The sequence below is a fragment of the Neoarius graeffei genome, chromosome 23 (assembly GCF_027579695.1).
Source record: "Neoarius graeffei isolate fNeoGra1 chromosome 23, fNeoGra1.pri, whole genome shotgun sequence".
NCBI lineage: Eukaryota > Metazoa > Chordata > Actinopteri > Siluriformes > Ariidae > Neoarius > Neoarius graeffei.
In genome coordinates, this window is record NC_083591.1 from 54229284 (window position 1) to 54247851 (window position 18568).

At 41.5% G+C, this 18568-nt stretch overlaps 1 protein-coding gene across 1 annotated transcript in view; it reads right to left on the reverse strand.

The window, feature by feature from the left end:
• Positions 1-287: 287 nt before the first annotated feature.
• Positions 288-18568, reverse strand: part of mpp7b (MAGUK p55 scaffold protein 7b) — a 132589-nt gene continuing 114308 nt past the window's right edge. Inside the window, exons 15-18 of the mRNA XM_060905435.1 lie at positions 14878-14971; positions 2809-2917; positions 1980-2123; positions 288-461 (exon numbers count right to left, since the gene is read on the reverse strand). Coding sequence (XP_060761418.1) covers positions 288-461; positions 1980-2123; positions 2809-2917; positions 14878-14971 — 521 coding nt within the window. The remainder of the gene's footprint in view (positions 462-1979; positions 2124-2808; positions 2918-14877; positions 14972-18568) is intronic.

Below are 18568 nucleotides of genomic sequence, written 5' to 3' on the forward strand. Positions count from 1 at the left end.
ATCTTCTCGGAAAATAACTAACCTATTGATAATAATAATAATAATAATAATAATAATAATAATAATAATAATAATAATAACAACAACAACAGTGACTCCACCTCCTGACACCATCAGGTTGTCGGTTTGATTATTTTCCCATAACTACATACTTTAAGCCATTTTGAAATTGAGTTCGTTTCCTTTTTTACATTTTGCTAATTTATCGATAATTTTATTAAACATCATCTGAAATTACAAACGTTACCAAGCTTACGTTCTTTTTCCTAACAGGTTACGTCCTGTTTTTAAGCCCATATTTTGGGGATCCAGTTGATTTCCTTTTCAAGCTTCTTCAGTTCAGCTCTCATCTCCGTGAACGCCGTGGCCAGATCGTCGTTGATGATGATCTTCTCGAATAAGTAGCCGTATTTGTCGTCCATATCCTGCGCAGTGTTAATCATCTCCTCAAAGTCCGCCTCCTGTAAAACATTGGAGAGATGAGTTTCACAGCTGTACAGAACCAGCTGAGGAATCGTGCAGTTTAATGCAGTTAATATGGATCAGATTACACAGACGACTACTACTACTAGGTCCAAAAATGAGAGAGTCCGCCATGTTTAAAACAGAATTTATGGATTCTCAAAACTGCACATGCGATGGTAAGGCCCATCTTTCTTATAAATACATCCAGATGTTTCTCATAAAGGTATTTCATTTTGTAGTTGAAACATCTCGAGTCGTATTGGAATGAAGTGGATCAGTAAAGAAAAAAGTAAAAACAAACAAATCTCGAGTTAGATCATGAACAAAGTCCAATATCCAATGGTTTGTGTTAAATCATGGACTTAATGCAGGTTAATGTGGAAAAATCAGTGACACTTTTGCACTGTATGGCACCTCAGAGCCTGGCGGTAAGTACATATAACACAACATCCAGATGTGTGGGATGACCTTAAAGGGTTTTAATAAGACACTGGGATAGCTTTGGTGCTCTAACACCAACAAGATCAACTGTGAGCTACTGCTCACTTACGTATCCCCCACTCTCGCTTATATCAGAACGCAAGCAATCGAAGGAATAGGACACTTATTATGAATGTTGACTTCAACAAATAATGAACCCTGAAACGAGTAAGTAAAGAGCAGTGTCTCTCGCCAGGGATTTCAAATAGCATCCTGGTAAACTCATCATCTCATTATCTCTAGCCGCTTTATCCTTCTACAGGGTCGCAGGCAAGCTGGAGCCTATCCCAGCTGACTACGGGCGAAAGGCGGGGTTCACCCTGGACAAGTCGCCAGGTCATCACAGGGCTGACACATAGACACAGACAACCATTCACACTCACATTCACACCTACGGTCAATTTAGAGTCACCAGTTAACCTAACCTGCATGTCTTTGGACTGTGGGGGAAACTGGAGCACCCGGAGGAAACCCACGCGGACACGAGGAGAACATGCAATCTCCGCACAGAAAGGCCTTCGCCAGCTACGGGGCTCGAACCCGGACCTTCTTGCTGTGAGGCGACAGCGCTAACCACTACACCACCGTGCCGCCAAATCCACGCTATATGTTTCGTAAATACATTCAGTCGATAAACAGGAAGCTGATGTGCGACAGACCTGAAAACGGTATACACGGTGTAGAACCCCAAGCTGAAGTTCACCCATAGTCAGCTGGGATAGTCTCCAGCTTGCCTGCAACCCCCTATATATATATATATATATATATATATAGGCTCCTTTTTTATAAGTGACAAGGATTAATACTAGTACTTCAATTCTGTGTTCATGGACAGCCCTACAGATGGACACCTGTCCCAAAACCATCCATCCATCCCTGGTGTCTGAATGTGTGATACAGTAAAAAAAATGTCTCTAAATGGTCACCCAGACTCTGGTGTCTTTGTGAGGAAATCAATTCAGTTGTAATTCCACAAAATCATGACACATTCCTTTGTAACATGTCTCAAACATTACTTGTTGACCTGGCCTTACCATAAACGTCCTCGTTGGCGTTGGTTCATCACAGCTGGCCAGGATTTTCGCTTTTCTCCGGCTGAGCCTCAGCTGCTCTATGGCTGGAGGCTTGACGAACGTAACATACGGTTTGAATTCTGTTGTGTACAACAACTTTACAGCCTTCAGACAAGATGAGAAAACAGTTTGGTTAACGTATTAGGAGACGTTTGCTACGTTGGTCATTAAATCATTAAACTGGCATCCGCCGTGCTGACGAGAGCTGTGCTTTTGTTTCCATTCGGGCCGCGCCGTGCCGAATTCGGTGCCTGCTTCCCTCGTCAGCCATTGTGCCGTTTCATTTCCTAATACCACAAGTTCATGTCTCCTTATTGCACCAGATACAGAATAACAAAGGCATGAAGAGGAGAAAAACCTCATGGAACATTTGACCAAGGCAGTGCAGGATGATGCTGAGTGAGGCTCACGCCATCATGTCATATATGATGCCTGATGTGTGTGTGTGTGTGGGTGGGTGGGTGTGTTCATTAATATAGTGGTAATGTTGCTATAAATGTTACAAGCTGATGAAAAATAATCACACCAGAGGAAATGTACCAACTGGAGAGGGGCTGACAGAAGCTCCCCGACCAGAATGACATAATTCCTGCCCTTGCTTTCAGCTCCAAAGTCAACAAACATGACATGTAATATAGACCTCTCTCTCTCTCTCTCTCTGTGTGACTTGTCATGATCAGCATGTTTGTACCAGCTCTTTAATAAGCAGTTACGGAATAATACAGGGCTTCTCTTCCCACATGAACTGTTGATCCATTTAAGACACACACACTGAGGTTCTACCACTCACATGGGGCTCCACATCCAGCAAGCACACCTTGCTCTCCGCTAGAACCTTGCGGACCGAATCCAGGCTGGTACCGTAGTAGTTCCCACTGTGTCTTCCGTACTCTACAAACCTGTCCACGAGCAATTTGGGTCAGGAATCATAAACATGGACCTGTTGATCTGGCAGCCATGGGATTTGAGAATTTTGGGACGCTTTCCGCCCTGATCTCGTCTCACAAACATGGGAAATGTAGCGCCTAGCTATGTACATGAACATGCCAAAGTGTGAACAAATCTGCCCCAAACATCTCATCATCTCTAGCCGCTTTATCCTGTTCTACAGGGTCGCAGGCAAGCTGGATTCTATCCCAGCTGACTACGGGTGAAAGGCGGGGTACACCCTGGACAAGTCGCCAGGTCATCACAGGGCTGACACATAGACACAGACAACCATTCACACTCACATTCACACCTACGGTCAATTTAGAGTCACCAGTTAACCTAACCTGCATGTCTTTGGACTGTGTGGGAAACCGGAGCACCCGGAGGAAACCCACGCGGACACGGGGAGAACATGCAAACTCCACACAGAAAGGCCCTCCCCGGCCACGGGGCTCGAACCCGGACCTTCTTGCTGTGAGGCGACAGCGCTAACCACTACACCACCGTGCCGCCCTGCCCCAAACATAAAACTACGGTATATATTTAACAGTTATTCCACAAAATCGGGTCGTACATGAGCTGATAGTTGTCTATAATCCATATACGATGAGATTGAGTGGAATAACTGCTTTATTCTATCCACATTCACTGGATTTTTATTCATTTTTGCAAATTTGATAAATAAAAACTTTATCCAAAACGTCCGACAAAATAATTTCTGCTTAGAATGTAAACAAACTGGCGAAATGACAGGAGCAATTTGTGAAAAACGCAATAATAATAATAATAATTCTTGAAAAATAAAAAAATATGCTTTTACCATAATAATTAATAATAATAATTTAACTACTTATATTGCGCCTGTTACATAAAAAATGCTCACAGGCGCATTACAATATCAGAAAAATATCAAGTATGAAAATCTAATTACATTCTATGAATATTTATAAATCTTACATTCTTAGTGAACAATAACTAACTGATAATAAATTACGAAATCATCACTATATTTGATAATAAAACGAAAAATAACTAATTATAATTTAAAAACCTAAATGAAGACAAAAGCTCTATAATATTCTATCGCTTAGCAGTTATACGCCTCTTTAAATAGATGGGTTTTCAGGAGGCGTTTAAATGTATTTAGATTGTCTGTAGCTCTTATTTCTATTGGAAGAGTGTTCCAAAGTTTTGGTGCCGCAATTATAAATGTGCGGTCACCTAGAGTTTTCAGACTTTTAAAACTAGGTTGCTTTAGCAGAAGCGTATCTGAATACTTTCATCAAATACTTTCATTTCATATTTTGTTGTTTTTTTTGGGGGGGGTGTTCTTCTTTAGTATTTTTTTGGCGGTTGGCAAACCAACTTAAATGTGCATTACTGCCAACAACTGGGCTGGAGTGTGGAACAGGAAATATTGGGGAACAATATATATATTCTTTTAGCTATTTCTGTTTCTTTTAAATACTTGATAACATTTGTTGTGGTTTTGTTTTCGAGTAGAGTTTTTATTTCGTTCTCAGTTGGTTCAGCAACACGCGCCACCATTTTGTTTTTCTCTACTCACGGTATATGAGCTGATATCCTAGTAGTAGAGTAGCCAATCAGAGCGTGCGACTGCTCATATCCAGTGAATGTGGATAGAATAATCAGAATGATGCATGTCCATACCATGGGTCAAGGAACAAGTAGACAACACTCAAGGAATATTCCAAACATGAGACCATGGGGGGGGGGGGGGGGGGGGGGGGGGGGGTGGCACGGTGGTGTAGTGGTTAGCGCTGTTGCCTCACAGCAAGAAGGTCCGGGTTTGAGCCCCGTGGCCGGCGAGGGCCTTTCTGTGTGGAGTTTGCATGTTCTCCCCGTGTCCGCATGGGTTTCCTCCGGGTGCTCCGGTTTCCCCCACAGTCCAAAGACATGCAGGTTAGGTTAACTGGTGACTCTAAATTGACCGTAGGTGTGAATGTGAGTGTGAATGGTTGTCTGTGTCTATGTGTCAGCCCTGTGATGACCTGGCGACTTGTCCAGGGTGTACCCCGCCTTTCACCTGTAGTCAGCTGGGATAGGCTCCAGCTTGCCTGCAACCCTGTAGGACAGGATAAGTCTCATATCATCTCATTATCTCTAGCCGCTTTATCCTTCTACAGGGTCGCAGGCAAGCTGGAGCCTATCCCAGCTGACTACGGGCGAAAGGCGGGGTACACCCTGGACAAGTCGGCAGGTCATCACAGGGCTGACACATAGACACAGACAACCATTCACACTCACATTCACACCTACGCTCAATTTAGAGTCACCAGTTAACCTAACCTGCATGTCTTTGGACTGTGGGGGAAACCGGAACACCCGGAGGAAACCCACGCGGACACGGGGAGAACATGCAAACTCCACACAGAAAGGCCCTCGCCGGCCACGGGGCTCGAACCCGGACCTTCTTGCTGTGAGGCGACAGCGCTAACCACTACACCACCGTGCCGCCCACAGGATAAGTGGCTAGAGATAATGAGATGAGATGAGATGAGATGAGAACATGGGGGGAGCTGTTCAGCATGTAAAAAGAAGAACTGAGAAGAAAATTTTTGCAACGTGACTAAGATTATAACCAGGATTATAAAAATAAACTAATCAAAGGTTTAACACAGAAGATCTCAACACAAGCAGGAAACACACCAATGACAGGACGGCTCGGAGACAGGACGAGAACAGAAACAAAAGCACATGGAGCATGTTTAATCTGAACACAGTGTGCACGTTTTGCTACGGGTTCCAGGTTGGATGATTCTTCTTCAAAACAATGTGAAAGGTTGTATACATTTTCTCTTGTTTGTTTGGTGTGTCAGAGGTGTCACCCAATCAGCAGTGACATGTATATAGATTAAAAAGGCAGCGTGGACAATGGATCCTATTAATATCCTGTACAAACGCATCCACTGCAGCTTGGTGTGTGCAACAGTTGAAGATGTTAGAAGACGTGTTTGTCGTAAGTATGATATCATAAAGTTTGTGGCTGTATTTTTTTAAATAAAATAAGATACAGGCTTTGAAAGGGGTGGCACAGTGGTGTAGTGGTTAGCGCTGTCGCCTCACAGCAAGAAGGTTCGGGTTCGAGCCCCGTGGCTGGCGAGGGCCTTTCTGTGCGGAGTTTGCATGTTCTCCCCGTGTCCGCGTGGGTTTCCTCCGGGTGCTCCGGTTTCCCCCACAGTCCAAAGACATGCAGGTTAGGTTAACTGGTGACTCTAAATTGAGCGTAGGTGTGAATGTGAGTGTGAATGGTTGTCTGTGTCTATGTGTCAGCCCTGTGATGACCTGGCGACTTGTCCAGGGTGTACCCCGCCTTTCGCCCGTAGTCAGCTGGGATAGGCTCCAGCTTGCCTGCGACCCTGTAGAACAGGATAAAGCGGCTAGAGATAATGAGATGAGATGAGACAGGCTTTGAAAAGAACTCAGAGAACATTTCTGTTTAAACTAGAAGGACACTCGGTTGAGTGTATACCTCCGCCAAGCCACATATCCGGATTTGCATCAAAATCTAATAAATTGTTCTTTGACCCATGGCTCACTTTTTCTCAAAATTACTACATCAAAATCCGTTCACTACTTTTTGAGTTATGTTGGGAACAAACAAACAAATACAAACAATCAGAGGCGAAAACATGACCTTGTCCAACACAGTTGGCGGAGGTAATAAATATTTTGCTATGCTTTGTTAGAGCTGGATGTAGCCCTGGTGATGTCAACAAAACTAAGCACATGACGCAAACTCAAAACAAAAACATGAAATCGGTGTTTATCAGTACTCAAAGAGGAAATTACGAAAATGTACAGGAATTGAAGCAAGCAAAACTAGCAATTTTTTGGCTTTAATATGAATAAAATAAGAAAGAAATGCTACGAGCATGCTAATGCTAACCCCAGCCCTTGTCTTACCCTTAAACTGATTAACCAGGAAATTTTGAAATTACGGGGTTATGAAATGTCATCATTATACATTAATACAAGATGTTCTAGACGAAAAAAATTAAATGAACTTTAGGTTAAAAAACATGTTAAAAGTGTAACATCGGTCTGTTGGGCCATTTCCCCGGGCGTGGCCATATTGGATTAGCCAGATACATTGGATGGATGTATTAGGAGACAGAAACGAAGGTGGTGCTGCGTGACGTAGGATTCCGCACGTCTTCCTCATTCCGTCCTGGATCCAAGATGTTTGTCCGAGTGGCTTCATCAAGTAAAGCAAGAAAATTTTACTCCTGGAAAAAGCAGCAAATTGTGCAGTGAGCATTTTACAGAAGATTGTGAATTTATGGAAGACTTGGATAAAAAAAAAAAACATCACTGGAAAGAAGCGAGACATGAGGCAGAAACGACTACTGAAGCCAGACGCGATCCTGACTTTGTTTCACCACAAAACACCGACAGCACGACAGCACACCGTGTCACGCATCAAACAGATGGAAGATAAGTAGGTAAATATTATCTCATCTCATTATCTCTAGCCGCTTCATCCCTCTACAGGGTCGCAGGCAAGCTGGAGCCTATCCCAGCTGACTACGGGCGAAAGGCGGGGTACACCCTGGACAAGTCGCCAGGTCATCACAGGGCTGACACATAGACACAGACAACCATTCACACTCACATTCACACCTACGGTCAATTTAGAGTCACCAGTTAACCTAACCTGCATGTCTTTGGACTGTGGGGGAAACCGGAGCACCCGGAGGAAACCCACGCAGACAACATGCAAACTCCGCACAGAAAGGCCCTCGCCGGCCCCAGGGCTCGAACCCAGGACCTTCTTGCTGTGAGGCGCTAACCACTAACCACAGCGCTAACCACTACACCACCGTGCCGCCCGGTAAATATTATATATATATATATATATATATATATATATAAATAAACAGGCAATAAACTAGCCACTACTTTATTTTGATTCCTTTTCTAATCCTGCATTGCCATAATTTTTGTCGAGAAATGCAAACAAATTGACCGAGAAGTTACACGATAAGTCATATTTTTTTCGCGGTCCGGTTTCCATCAAATCCTGTGCTCTGATTGGCTGGCAAGTGGGTCCGTATCCTACAATACGGACCCCGGTTATGGACCTCTGGCAATTCGCTCGTTCACAACAACAAACATCGTAGCATATTTTGTCAACATTTATTTTCGCATTTCTCAGGAGAATAGCATTAATTTTACATCATGGATAGCAATAACGACAGTGTTCACAGCGAAAGCGAGTTTTACTACCCTGAGGAAGAAGAAATAAAAGAAAACATTTCAGGAGAAAGCTAAAAACCTGTAACTGTTGCTAACGCCGAGCAAAAACATGGCTGAATCCTGAATGAGTCAATTTTGTATAAATAGGGGACTACATAGGCGGCAAAATGTAGTTTTTTTCCTGCCATGGAAGTGCACTTGTATACCGAGGAGGAAGCCATTTGCATTACAGCCGTGAATGAGGATTCAAAATGGCGGCTCGGCTCGGTTTTCCCTTTCGGGCGCTCTCGTTTTCTGTTAGAATTTGGTAAAGAAAAAAATAAATGTATTATTTACCAGCTTAAGGTCGGTCCGTATGGTGAAAGACCGTGACCTCGGCCTTGAATACTGACCTCGGCCCAGAGGGCCTCGCTCAGTACTTTCAAGACCTCGGTCACGGTATTTCACGATACGGACCTCCCAGCTGGTAAATAACATATATATATTATACAATTGTCTAGCATAGCATGCACTTGTCCATTTCCGCTGTACTCATGGAAAATGACATCATGCACGATGAAGTTATGGCGGCCTCCTTGACAAAAAAAAAAGTCCCGTCTATTTTCATCACTTTAGTGGTTATATCATTAAGCACAAATTCAACTTGCAGCTTTTTTTTAATAAAGGACAGACATAAAGACCAACTTTTAGCTCATTTGTTTATTTGTGAGATATTTTATTTAAAGGCGAAGTGTACATCTTTAAATACAGAATGCTTTTTTTGTTGCACACATTTTTATAGTTTTTAATAAAATATCTGCCCAGAGGAGCAAAATCACGAGCACCTAACCAATCAGGATGAGGAGGTGTGTCCACCTGAATGTCAATCATGTTGTCTGTCGATTCAGAAAGAAAGCCCAACTTCCTGCACTGGCTTTCAAATATTCTCTCGAAGAATCTGGACTGGTTAGGGATTTGAGCTGAGTTTGAAAACATACCTTTGCCCAAAATCAAGGACTATAATTTTAACTTCTCCTAATGTGCACGTACCAGTCCTTACAGAGTTGTACTCATGACACCATGTTGACACAAGAATATCCAGAGCTTTAGGAAGTTTACACGTAATCCTGAGCTCGGCTCCAATCCGTCATCACCTTTGAGTGACAGATCTCTGTTAAAGTGTGGAAACTGGAACTGAAACACTCGCATGTCATACAAACTGCAGCCAGATTGACTGTGGTCAGTTCGCCGCACTCATCCGTTTGCACGTAAATGTGGCACGCGAGAGTGGTAAAGCTCTCAGTCTGATCTAAACGTGCATGTACGCAGCGAGGGGAAACTGGGAAACAGCCCAAACCGTCATCGAGCTGCCACATCTTACTCCTCTCATCTCATATTCTGGTTTCACGTTTGAGATAATAGTGCTCCGGCTTCCCCCGTAGCGAGTAACGCGACCGTTTGAAGTAGGTTGTAATGTATTTCCAGGAGATCGTGCTTCCAGACATTTTGGCACTGTGCGGCTTTATCTAATCTGAAATGTTACACTTTAAATCGGAGCCACCTGTCTGGGCCATTTTTGGAAGGAGGGTGCCAAAACTTCCAGTACAAGACTCAAGAGGATGATAACGGACGAGAATGCAATGTTTTCCATAAGATTGTCAGTTTAGCACAGAAAACAAGCCAATTCATCGCTTTGGCACTGGAACCCACGGATTATCCGAATTTGAAATAGAGTGAACAGATAAGTGATTTAAATTCAGCCGTGCACACAAAACAAATTTCACGGCGCATGAATCATTCGTACAGTGGGTGCAATTTTTCCATCATATTCCTGGAGGGAAAAAAATACGACTTGCTATTGTTTAGTGGTGTAAAAGTGTACAGACAAAACATCTTCTTTTGGGTCTGACGCTTGGCTTTTAACATCGGAATTCTGGGAAGACGGAATTTCAGGGTCAAACCCATTTTAGGACTTATTTCCAGGCGGGTAACATAACACACATACGGTGCAGATGATTATATACAGTATCATGCGCCAAAGCCAAATAACATTGTTTTATCATACTGTAGTAATTACGTTCATAAAACATCAACAAAGTCATCATTACGATTCCTCCATAGTTCCATAGTTGATTCCCCGACATCAAATGAACGCATCTCTTCGTTTAAACAATTTAATCAGCTACTAGTTGCTCTGGATAAGAAACAGGCTCGACCAATCAATCATAATCATGTATTTCCCCCTGTTTTGCTTTGAACACTACTAGTTACATCTAGCTACGTACTCTAAGCTCACAGATATAAGGTGCTGGGATTAAAACAAGACCCTAGTGTGTGAACTCAGCGCATCAGGTTTGTATTAGGGTTAATCCAAAAAGAAAGCATGGTCATAATCCAGAGCATAATCCAAACAGGAAGTAACACCAAGACACAAACACAAACAACGCCAGGAGGTATGGAAAAAGGAAAGAAGAAGGCTGATAACGTACATGTACACTGATGGAGACTTCACGAACATGATGATATATAAACAGAAACTAATCAACAGAGGAATGCAGTGCACAGAACAGGTGCACACATTAGGTAACATGTTTGTGAAGGTTCTCAATCATCCAGGCCATCGTAATCCGTAGGTGCTAAAGAAGGCAACTGGACTTGCTTGAATGCAGTCCTTGGCACACTTCCCAGAAAACTGAATACACATCCACACCAAGACTCGGCTAACTTCAGTCAGTGCGTTTACATGCACATCCAAATCGAGCTACTGTCGGTAATCGAGCTAAGGGTCCCAGCAGGGGTGCCAGAGAAATCCAGTCCTACATGCACACAAGGAAATCGAGCTATTGTGTGAGGTACATTGTGCACCCGAGCCACAGGTGGCGCTACACGCCCCATCGTGTTGGTACACTTCCGGTTGTCGTCATGAAGAAGAGCTATTCAAGAGTATAAACAAAGTTATCAGTTCCGTGTTCACAAAGTTATCAGTTCCGTGTTCTCTTCTGCTGCTCGCTACTACTACTGTTGTCATGCCGACCGAGGCTGTTGTGTTTCCCGGTTGTGGTCTTGTCACTCGTCACTTCCGGAAGGGGCAGTGCTGAAGTAAGTAGCTCGACTACGTAGCTCAATAGGGTTACATGCACTAAGTAGCTCGGCTACAATCGCATAATCTAGGTCGCATAGCTCAATTACGAGAAATCCAGTTTGGCATTTAGAACTTCGATTTCAGTCGAGCTACGGCAGAAATTTGATTTTCTCTATGTGCATGTAAACGCACTGACTGACTGACATGATGGTAGAGAGAGAGCGCCAACGACCCACAGATCACCTTAACGACCCTCTAGGCTGCTAACACCATTCACACCCGGCCTCCAGTGACCCTAACAACCTACAGGATGGCTGAGCGGGTCAACAACACATATGACCTCAATGACTTTTCTTAGGGTTACTTTTGGTCCACTAGAGGATAAATACTTGGAAAGTCAGACAGAACTGAAGAAGCCTTTCGGATGAGAGGTGAAATGTCTTCAAGGATTTCAAGCAAGTCCAGTTGCCTTCTTTAGCACCAACATTAGGTAACAGACTGGACAGGACAGTGGTGTTGTAGTACTCAAGACCAGTCTTTGTCTCAAAACCACTTTTTGAAGATCTTGGTCTTGTCTTGGAATCAACCACAGTTTTACTCAGTCTTGTCTCGGTCATTGAGGACTCTGGATTTTATTTCAAGACCAGTCAAGACCACAACTGTGGGGATTTCACTAAATTGCCTGTGCATTGTCTGATTTATTTGTTAACATCGTTACGGTGATTAGATGGAAAATGTCCTGCTTCAAATGCAACCAATAACGTGACTCATTGCTAATTCGAAATTTTTGTTACTGTTAACAGCTGCCACCCCTCCCCCACTCCTTTACACACACTGGTCTGGTCTTGGTCTTGACTCGGTCTTACCCTGCCTTGGTCTTGGTTTAGACTTGATCCCAACCCTTTAAAGTCTTGGTCTTGTCTCGGTCTCAATACACTCTGGTCTCGGTCATGACTTGGTCTTGGTTTAGGTGGTCTTGACTACAACACTACATGACAAGACATGCAAAAGTTGAACTGAAGGTTAAGTCTGCTTTTACAATATAAATATATCATTTTTAACCCTAATCTTCTTTCTCCTCCTTGTCCAACACTTGCCAGGTCAGGGTTCATATGTCATATTAATTGGAACATAGTCTTACACTGAATGCCCTTCCTGCCACAACCCTCCCATTTCTGGGCTTGGGAAACTGGAGCACCCGGAGGAAACCCATGCAGACATGGGGAGAACATGCAAACTCCCCACAGAAGGGCCCCCATCAGCCACTGGGCTCAAACCCAGAACCTTCTTACTGTGAGGCGACAGTGCTAACCACTACACCACTATGCTGCCCACATTTTTAACCCATCCATCCATTATCTGTAACCGCTTATCCTGTGCAGGGTTGCGGGCAAGCTGGAGCCTATCCCAGCTGACTATGGGCGAAAGGCGGGGTACACCCTGGACAAGTCACCAGATCATCACAGGGCTGACACATAGACACAGACAACCATTCACACTCACATTCACACCTACGGTCAATTTAGAGTCACCAGTTAACCTAACCTGCATGTCTTTGGACTGTGGGGGAAACCGGAGCACCCAGAGGAAACCCACACAGAAAGGCCCCCGTCAGCCAATGGGCTTGAACCCAGAACCTTCTTGCTGTGAGGTGACAGTGCTAACCACTACACCACCACGCCGCCCATGTTTTTAACTCTATTACTCGAATCATTTAATCATTTTCAGTAGAACTTTCAGAAAAGATATTTAAATTTCATATCTCTATTAATATTATTAATATGGCAGGATTGTTTGATGGTAGATTGTCCCTGAATTAATTAAATGACAAATTCTGAATACTACTTCTGCAACTCGACTGAGCACACTGTCAGTGTGTTACCGAGTGTGTGAATGACTGCATGGTGCTCAGTGATGGACTGATATCTCAACCCACTTCACGCCCAGCGTTCCTAAAATACGCCAAACAATTCCGACCAGGATAAAGTTGCTCCTAAATATTACTGAATTAATATTTCCTCACCAACCCAGACATTAATTCCTGGCTACGACTCTACATCTGGATATTCTTCCAATTATTGAAAATGAATGTAATTTATTGCAGAAATGCAAAACACAGGCTTCACTTTAGTCCTCTTTTCTGGTACAATTTACTTTTGCTTGCTTTACCAGAGACTGCACCATGATGATGATGACTCACTCCATGTCCAATGAACAAGGCAGAGAAACCCGGTTCAAACCACAGAGGACGCTTAAAATAGTCACTCTATATTCAATAATGCGACGCTGCTCGCGGACGCATGCTTTAGACATTTCCGTCTGCTTTTGAGCGAAATTCAGGAAAGTGGATATATCCTGTCAGGTTCTGGTCGTGAACATCACACAAACGTTGGAACACTAAAAAGGAATAAAGTGTGCGTGATGTAAATCCCAGGACAAGTTTAAAGTAGAGCTATTGGTCAGAATATTGGTTTTGATTGACGGAAAAAGCAAAGAAACGAATGCGTTTGTGTTAAAGTAGATCTCAGTAAAAGGACCTATTGATATTAAATTTGCGACTTCACATCTACTCAACCCTGTTACCTGAACACACTCATGCCGATGAAATATATGCAAGATTCCATAAGTCACATGTTCAGTAGGGTTTTGAATTTCTTAACGATCATGTGAAGAGAAAAATTTACTTTCAGTGATATTTTGATTTTGGGTGGTGTAGTGGTTAGCGCTGTCGCTTCACAGCAAGAAGGTCTGGGTTCAAGCCCCGTGGCCGGCGAGGGCCTTTCTGTGCGGAGTTTGCATGTTCTCCCCGTGTCCGCGTGGGTTTCCTCCGGGTGCTCCGGTTTCCCCCACAGTCCAAAGACATGCAGGTTAGGTTAACTGGTGACTCTAAATTGACCGTAGGTGTGAATGTGAGTGTGAATGGTTGTCTGTGTCTATGTGTCAGCCCTGTGATGACCTGGCGACTTGTCCAGGGTGTACCCCGCCTTTCGCCCGTAGTCAGCTGGGATAGGCTCCAGCTTGCCTGCGACCCTGTAGAACAGGATAAAGCGGCTAGAGATAATGAGATGAGATGAGATGTAAAAAATATTACGGAAAAAAAAACTTTAAGTAAATCATTTAAAAGTCGTTAACGCCTTCACGCAATTATCATCGATGCTAGTTAACCAGATTTTCTAACAATCCTGTTACTTCAAATGTGTTCCTCCAATACCGAAATAATTCACACCTTCCTGGATGTAGACTAAGGTTCTGTGCTTATATCTATCGGGTTGTGAGTTCAAATCCCAGGACTGCCAGAAGACTCAAAGCAAGGATTTCAAACTTCAAGCAAGGTCAACATGATCTAATGGTACGTTCATAGAAATTGGGACACAGATACATTTCATTAGATTTCATAAGAATAAAAGTCACAAGAAAAAAAATCTAACCTTTTTGTTTTTATACAACTTAGTTATAACATTGACTTTGATTGATTCCCTCATTTGTAAGTAATTTTAAACAAAAGCATATTCAGTTATTGATAAAAATGTTAAAATAGCTAGTAAAGAGAATGACGAACATCTGGAATGATCTCACTTGTATAATGTTAAACATTAAAAAGGATAAAATGTAAAAACCCAATGATATACGAGTGGTGACAAGACTCACTTGTGCTCGAGGATATCTTTCTCAAAAGCGTGTTTGGAGACAAAATGATAGTCCATGCCCTCTCTCTCATGTCGCTTACGCTCACGGGTCGTGTCTGTGGAAATTAGAAAACAATGCTGGATCTTAAAGGGAATACTCCAGCATTTTCCCATGTTATCTCTCGCTACCATATTGGTGTTACTTATACATATGATTTCCAGAGACGTGGATTTTTACACATTTCCCTGAAATTAACAACAAATTAGAATTCTGTTGGATGGAAATCTGTAAATAGCCTATTTTATTCTATCCACATTCACTGGATATGAGCAATCGTGTGCTCTGATTGGCTACTCTACTACTAGGATATCATCTCATATACCATGAGTATAGAAAAACAAAATGGCGGAGCGTGTTGCTGAACCAACCGAGGACGAAATAAAAAATCTACTCGAAAGCAAAACCCCAAAAATACAAAAAAGTAACAAAATATGGAATAAAAGTATTTGATGGTAAGAACGTATCTTTTTTTATTTTTCAAGAATTATTATTATTATCACATTTTTCACAAATTGCTCCTGTCATTTCACCGGTTTGTTTACATTCTAAGCGGAAATGATTTTGTCGGACATTTTGTACAAAGTTTTTAATTTATCGAATTTGCGAAAAATAAAAATGCTGTTTCTCAAAATCCAGTGAATGTGGATAGAATAAAACAGTTATTCCACTCAATCTCGTCGTACATGGATTATAGCTATCAGCTCATGTACGACTCGATTTCGTGGAATAACTGTTAAATATGACATTTATGAAATCTCCAGTCAAAACCTTTACAAATGAGCTTCTAATTCTATGTAGTAGTTATTTCAGACATGGGCGTGGTCTTGTAGTTTTTTTGTTGCATGAATGTCACAAAAAATTTGTGAAAGTGTAAAATAAACAGAACTACTTTTTGCTGTATTGCTGGATTTTAGGAAAGTTGTATAAAACTCAAACAACTTTTGGATGATTTTTTTCTACTCTCTATATATTATAGTTTTGATCAGAAGTTTACATACAGGGACATGAATGCCATAGCATTATTGGGATTTTGATTATTTCTTTGAACTGTTATTTTTCTGTAACAGAATAATTGTCCAACATACATCTTTAACAGAAACAAAAATTTGGTGCATGTTTTAATTTCTTTTGGGTTTTCCAAAAACAGCACACAGTCAAAATTATACATAGAGGGTCAAAAAGCTCCAAAATGTCTCACTTGCCAAGGCCAAGGCCTCTTAACTTCCTGCTAGTGATCATGACTGACTGCAGCTGGTAGCTTCTCTGTGCAGTATAAAAAGTGTTTGTTTGACAGCACTCGTTGGACTGACCAACACACAGTGTCCAAGGGAAAGTCCAAGGAGCTCAGTGCAGATCTGAGAAAGTGGATCATAGATTTACACACTCAGGAATGTCTCCTGGAGCTGTTTCTAAACATCTGCAGATTCCAAGATAATCAGTTCAAACTATTGTCTGTAAGTACAAGTTCTTCGGAGGTGTGACCACTTTGCCAAGACACTTTGCTGTAAGAAGACCCAAACTGTCCCCCTCAGTTGAGAGGAAATTCGTTTGGATGGTCAGGAACAACCCAGGAACCACCAAGGCACAGGCCTACTATGAACAGGAAGCTTCTGGTAGACCAGGGTCACCATCTACAGTCAAGTGAGTTTTATATCCCCATGGACTGAGAGGCTGCCATCCAAGAAAGAAGCCCCTGCTCCAAAATCAACACCTTCAAGCTTGACTAAAGTTTGCTGCTGACTACATGGACAAAGAAAAGGCCTTCTAGAGGAAAGTTTTATGGTCAGATGAGAAAGATTGAGTTGTTTGGCTGCAATGGCCAGAGGTACAGAGGAACACTGTATTAACTGTTAAAGTGTGGTGGTGGTGGTGGTGGTAGGATCATGCTCTGGGGCTGTTTTGCTGCCAGTGGAACTAGTGCATTGAACAAAGCGGATAGAATAATGAAGAACCAAATAATTCCTCAGCATAAACTTGGACACAATTGAGTGTTCCAACATTTTATATATATATATATATATATATATATATATATATATATATAGATAGATAGATAGATAGATAGATAGATAGATAGATAGATAGATAGATAGATAGATAGATAGATGGGGATGCCTCTGCTACCAAGTAGAGTTATTCTTGTTAACTGTTATGCGTTTACCTGAAATACCTTTAAAATAGAAATAAAACTTCAAACATGAAGGAAGCTATTGATTAAAAACTATTTCAGATGTTTGACCTTGCTGTGACCTTGGTCATGTTTGGATCACTTCCAAACTCTAATCAGTTGGTTTGATGGTTGCAGCGATATTTCTACATTAATCCTGCAAACAGTCAACCACTTGTTCTTTAGCTATAGGGGGAAGCCTAAAGGTTAGAGAAGCAGCTTTGGTACCAAAAGGTTGCTGGTTTGATTCCCTGGACCAGCAGGAATGGCTGAAGTGCCCTTGATCAAGGCACCTAATGCCTCACTGCTCCCCAGGCTGCTCTGGGTATGTTGTATGTCACTCTGGATAAGGGCATCTGCTAAATGCTTGTAATGTAATATCACACTATCAAAAGAACAGTCTCGAATCTCAGACAGTCACATGGACACAGGGACGGACCAATGGCAGACATTGTAGCTAGCCAAAAAAAGAGCCTTGAGCTCCTGGACATGAATGTGGTAGAGGCATAAAAATAGAAATAGTCTTTCAAACTGTACATGTGCAAATAAGCAAAAACAAAGTCAGTGTAGAAATAGAAATGTAAATAAAAATGGAAATATTCTTTAAACCAAAAACAATGTAATGTTACCTTATCAAAAAGCAATATACTTCAAGTTAATTTTATTAAGTATACTTAAGTAAAGTTAAAGTATATTTCCTTAAGTATACTTTTGTGTACCAAGTATACTGATATCAATGTACTTACAGTATAGTTGTAAGTAAACTAATCTAATACTTCTTGGGACTAAATTGTCCCACTTTTAGTTTATAAAAAGTATACTTTAAGTCTAAGAGAAGTAAACTCTGAGTATACAACTAGTATTTTTTATTTTGTACTGCAAGTATACCACAAATAAACTTATATACTAATAGTTTACTAGTTCTATTCTTGTAGTCCACTCTTTAGTTTACAAAAGCGTACTTCATAGTGTACTGGAAATATACTATGAGTTTACTCGTTTTATACTTCTAGTCCACTTTTTACTTTACTAAAGTATACTTTGTAGTATACTGGAAATATACTATTGGTTTACTCATTACACACTTCTAGTCCACTTTTTAGTTTATAAAAGTATACTTTATAGCATATTGGAAATATACTATTAGTTACAGGTTATATACATCTAGTCCACTTTTTAGTTTTGAAGTTTACTGCAATTCCCCTTCTAGGTATACTATTAGTTTTCTAGCCCGAACCCTTACCTAATGCACACTACCAGTAGATAACTTAAGTGTTTTGTACCTTAAGTTACAATGAAGTTATAAAGGTAAGAATTCACAAAATAACAACAGATACTCAGGATTAAGAACATATTCATTTTCTTTAAAAATCTAAATTTAAAGCAACATTGTGTTAAATGCCAAAGTATAAAAACATGGCAATGACAACTGAAATTGACATCCAAGCTCTAAAGAAAAATAAATAAATAAATAAATAAATAAAT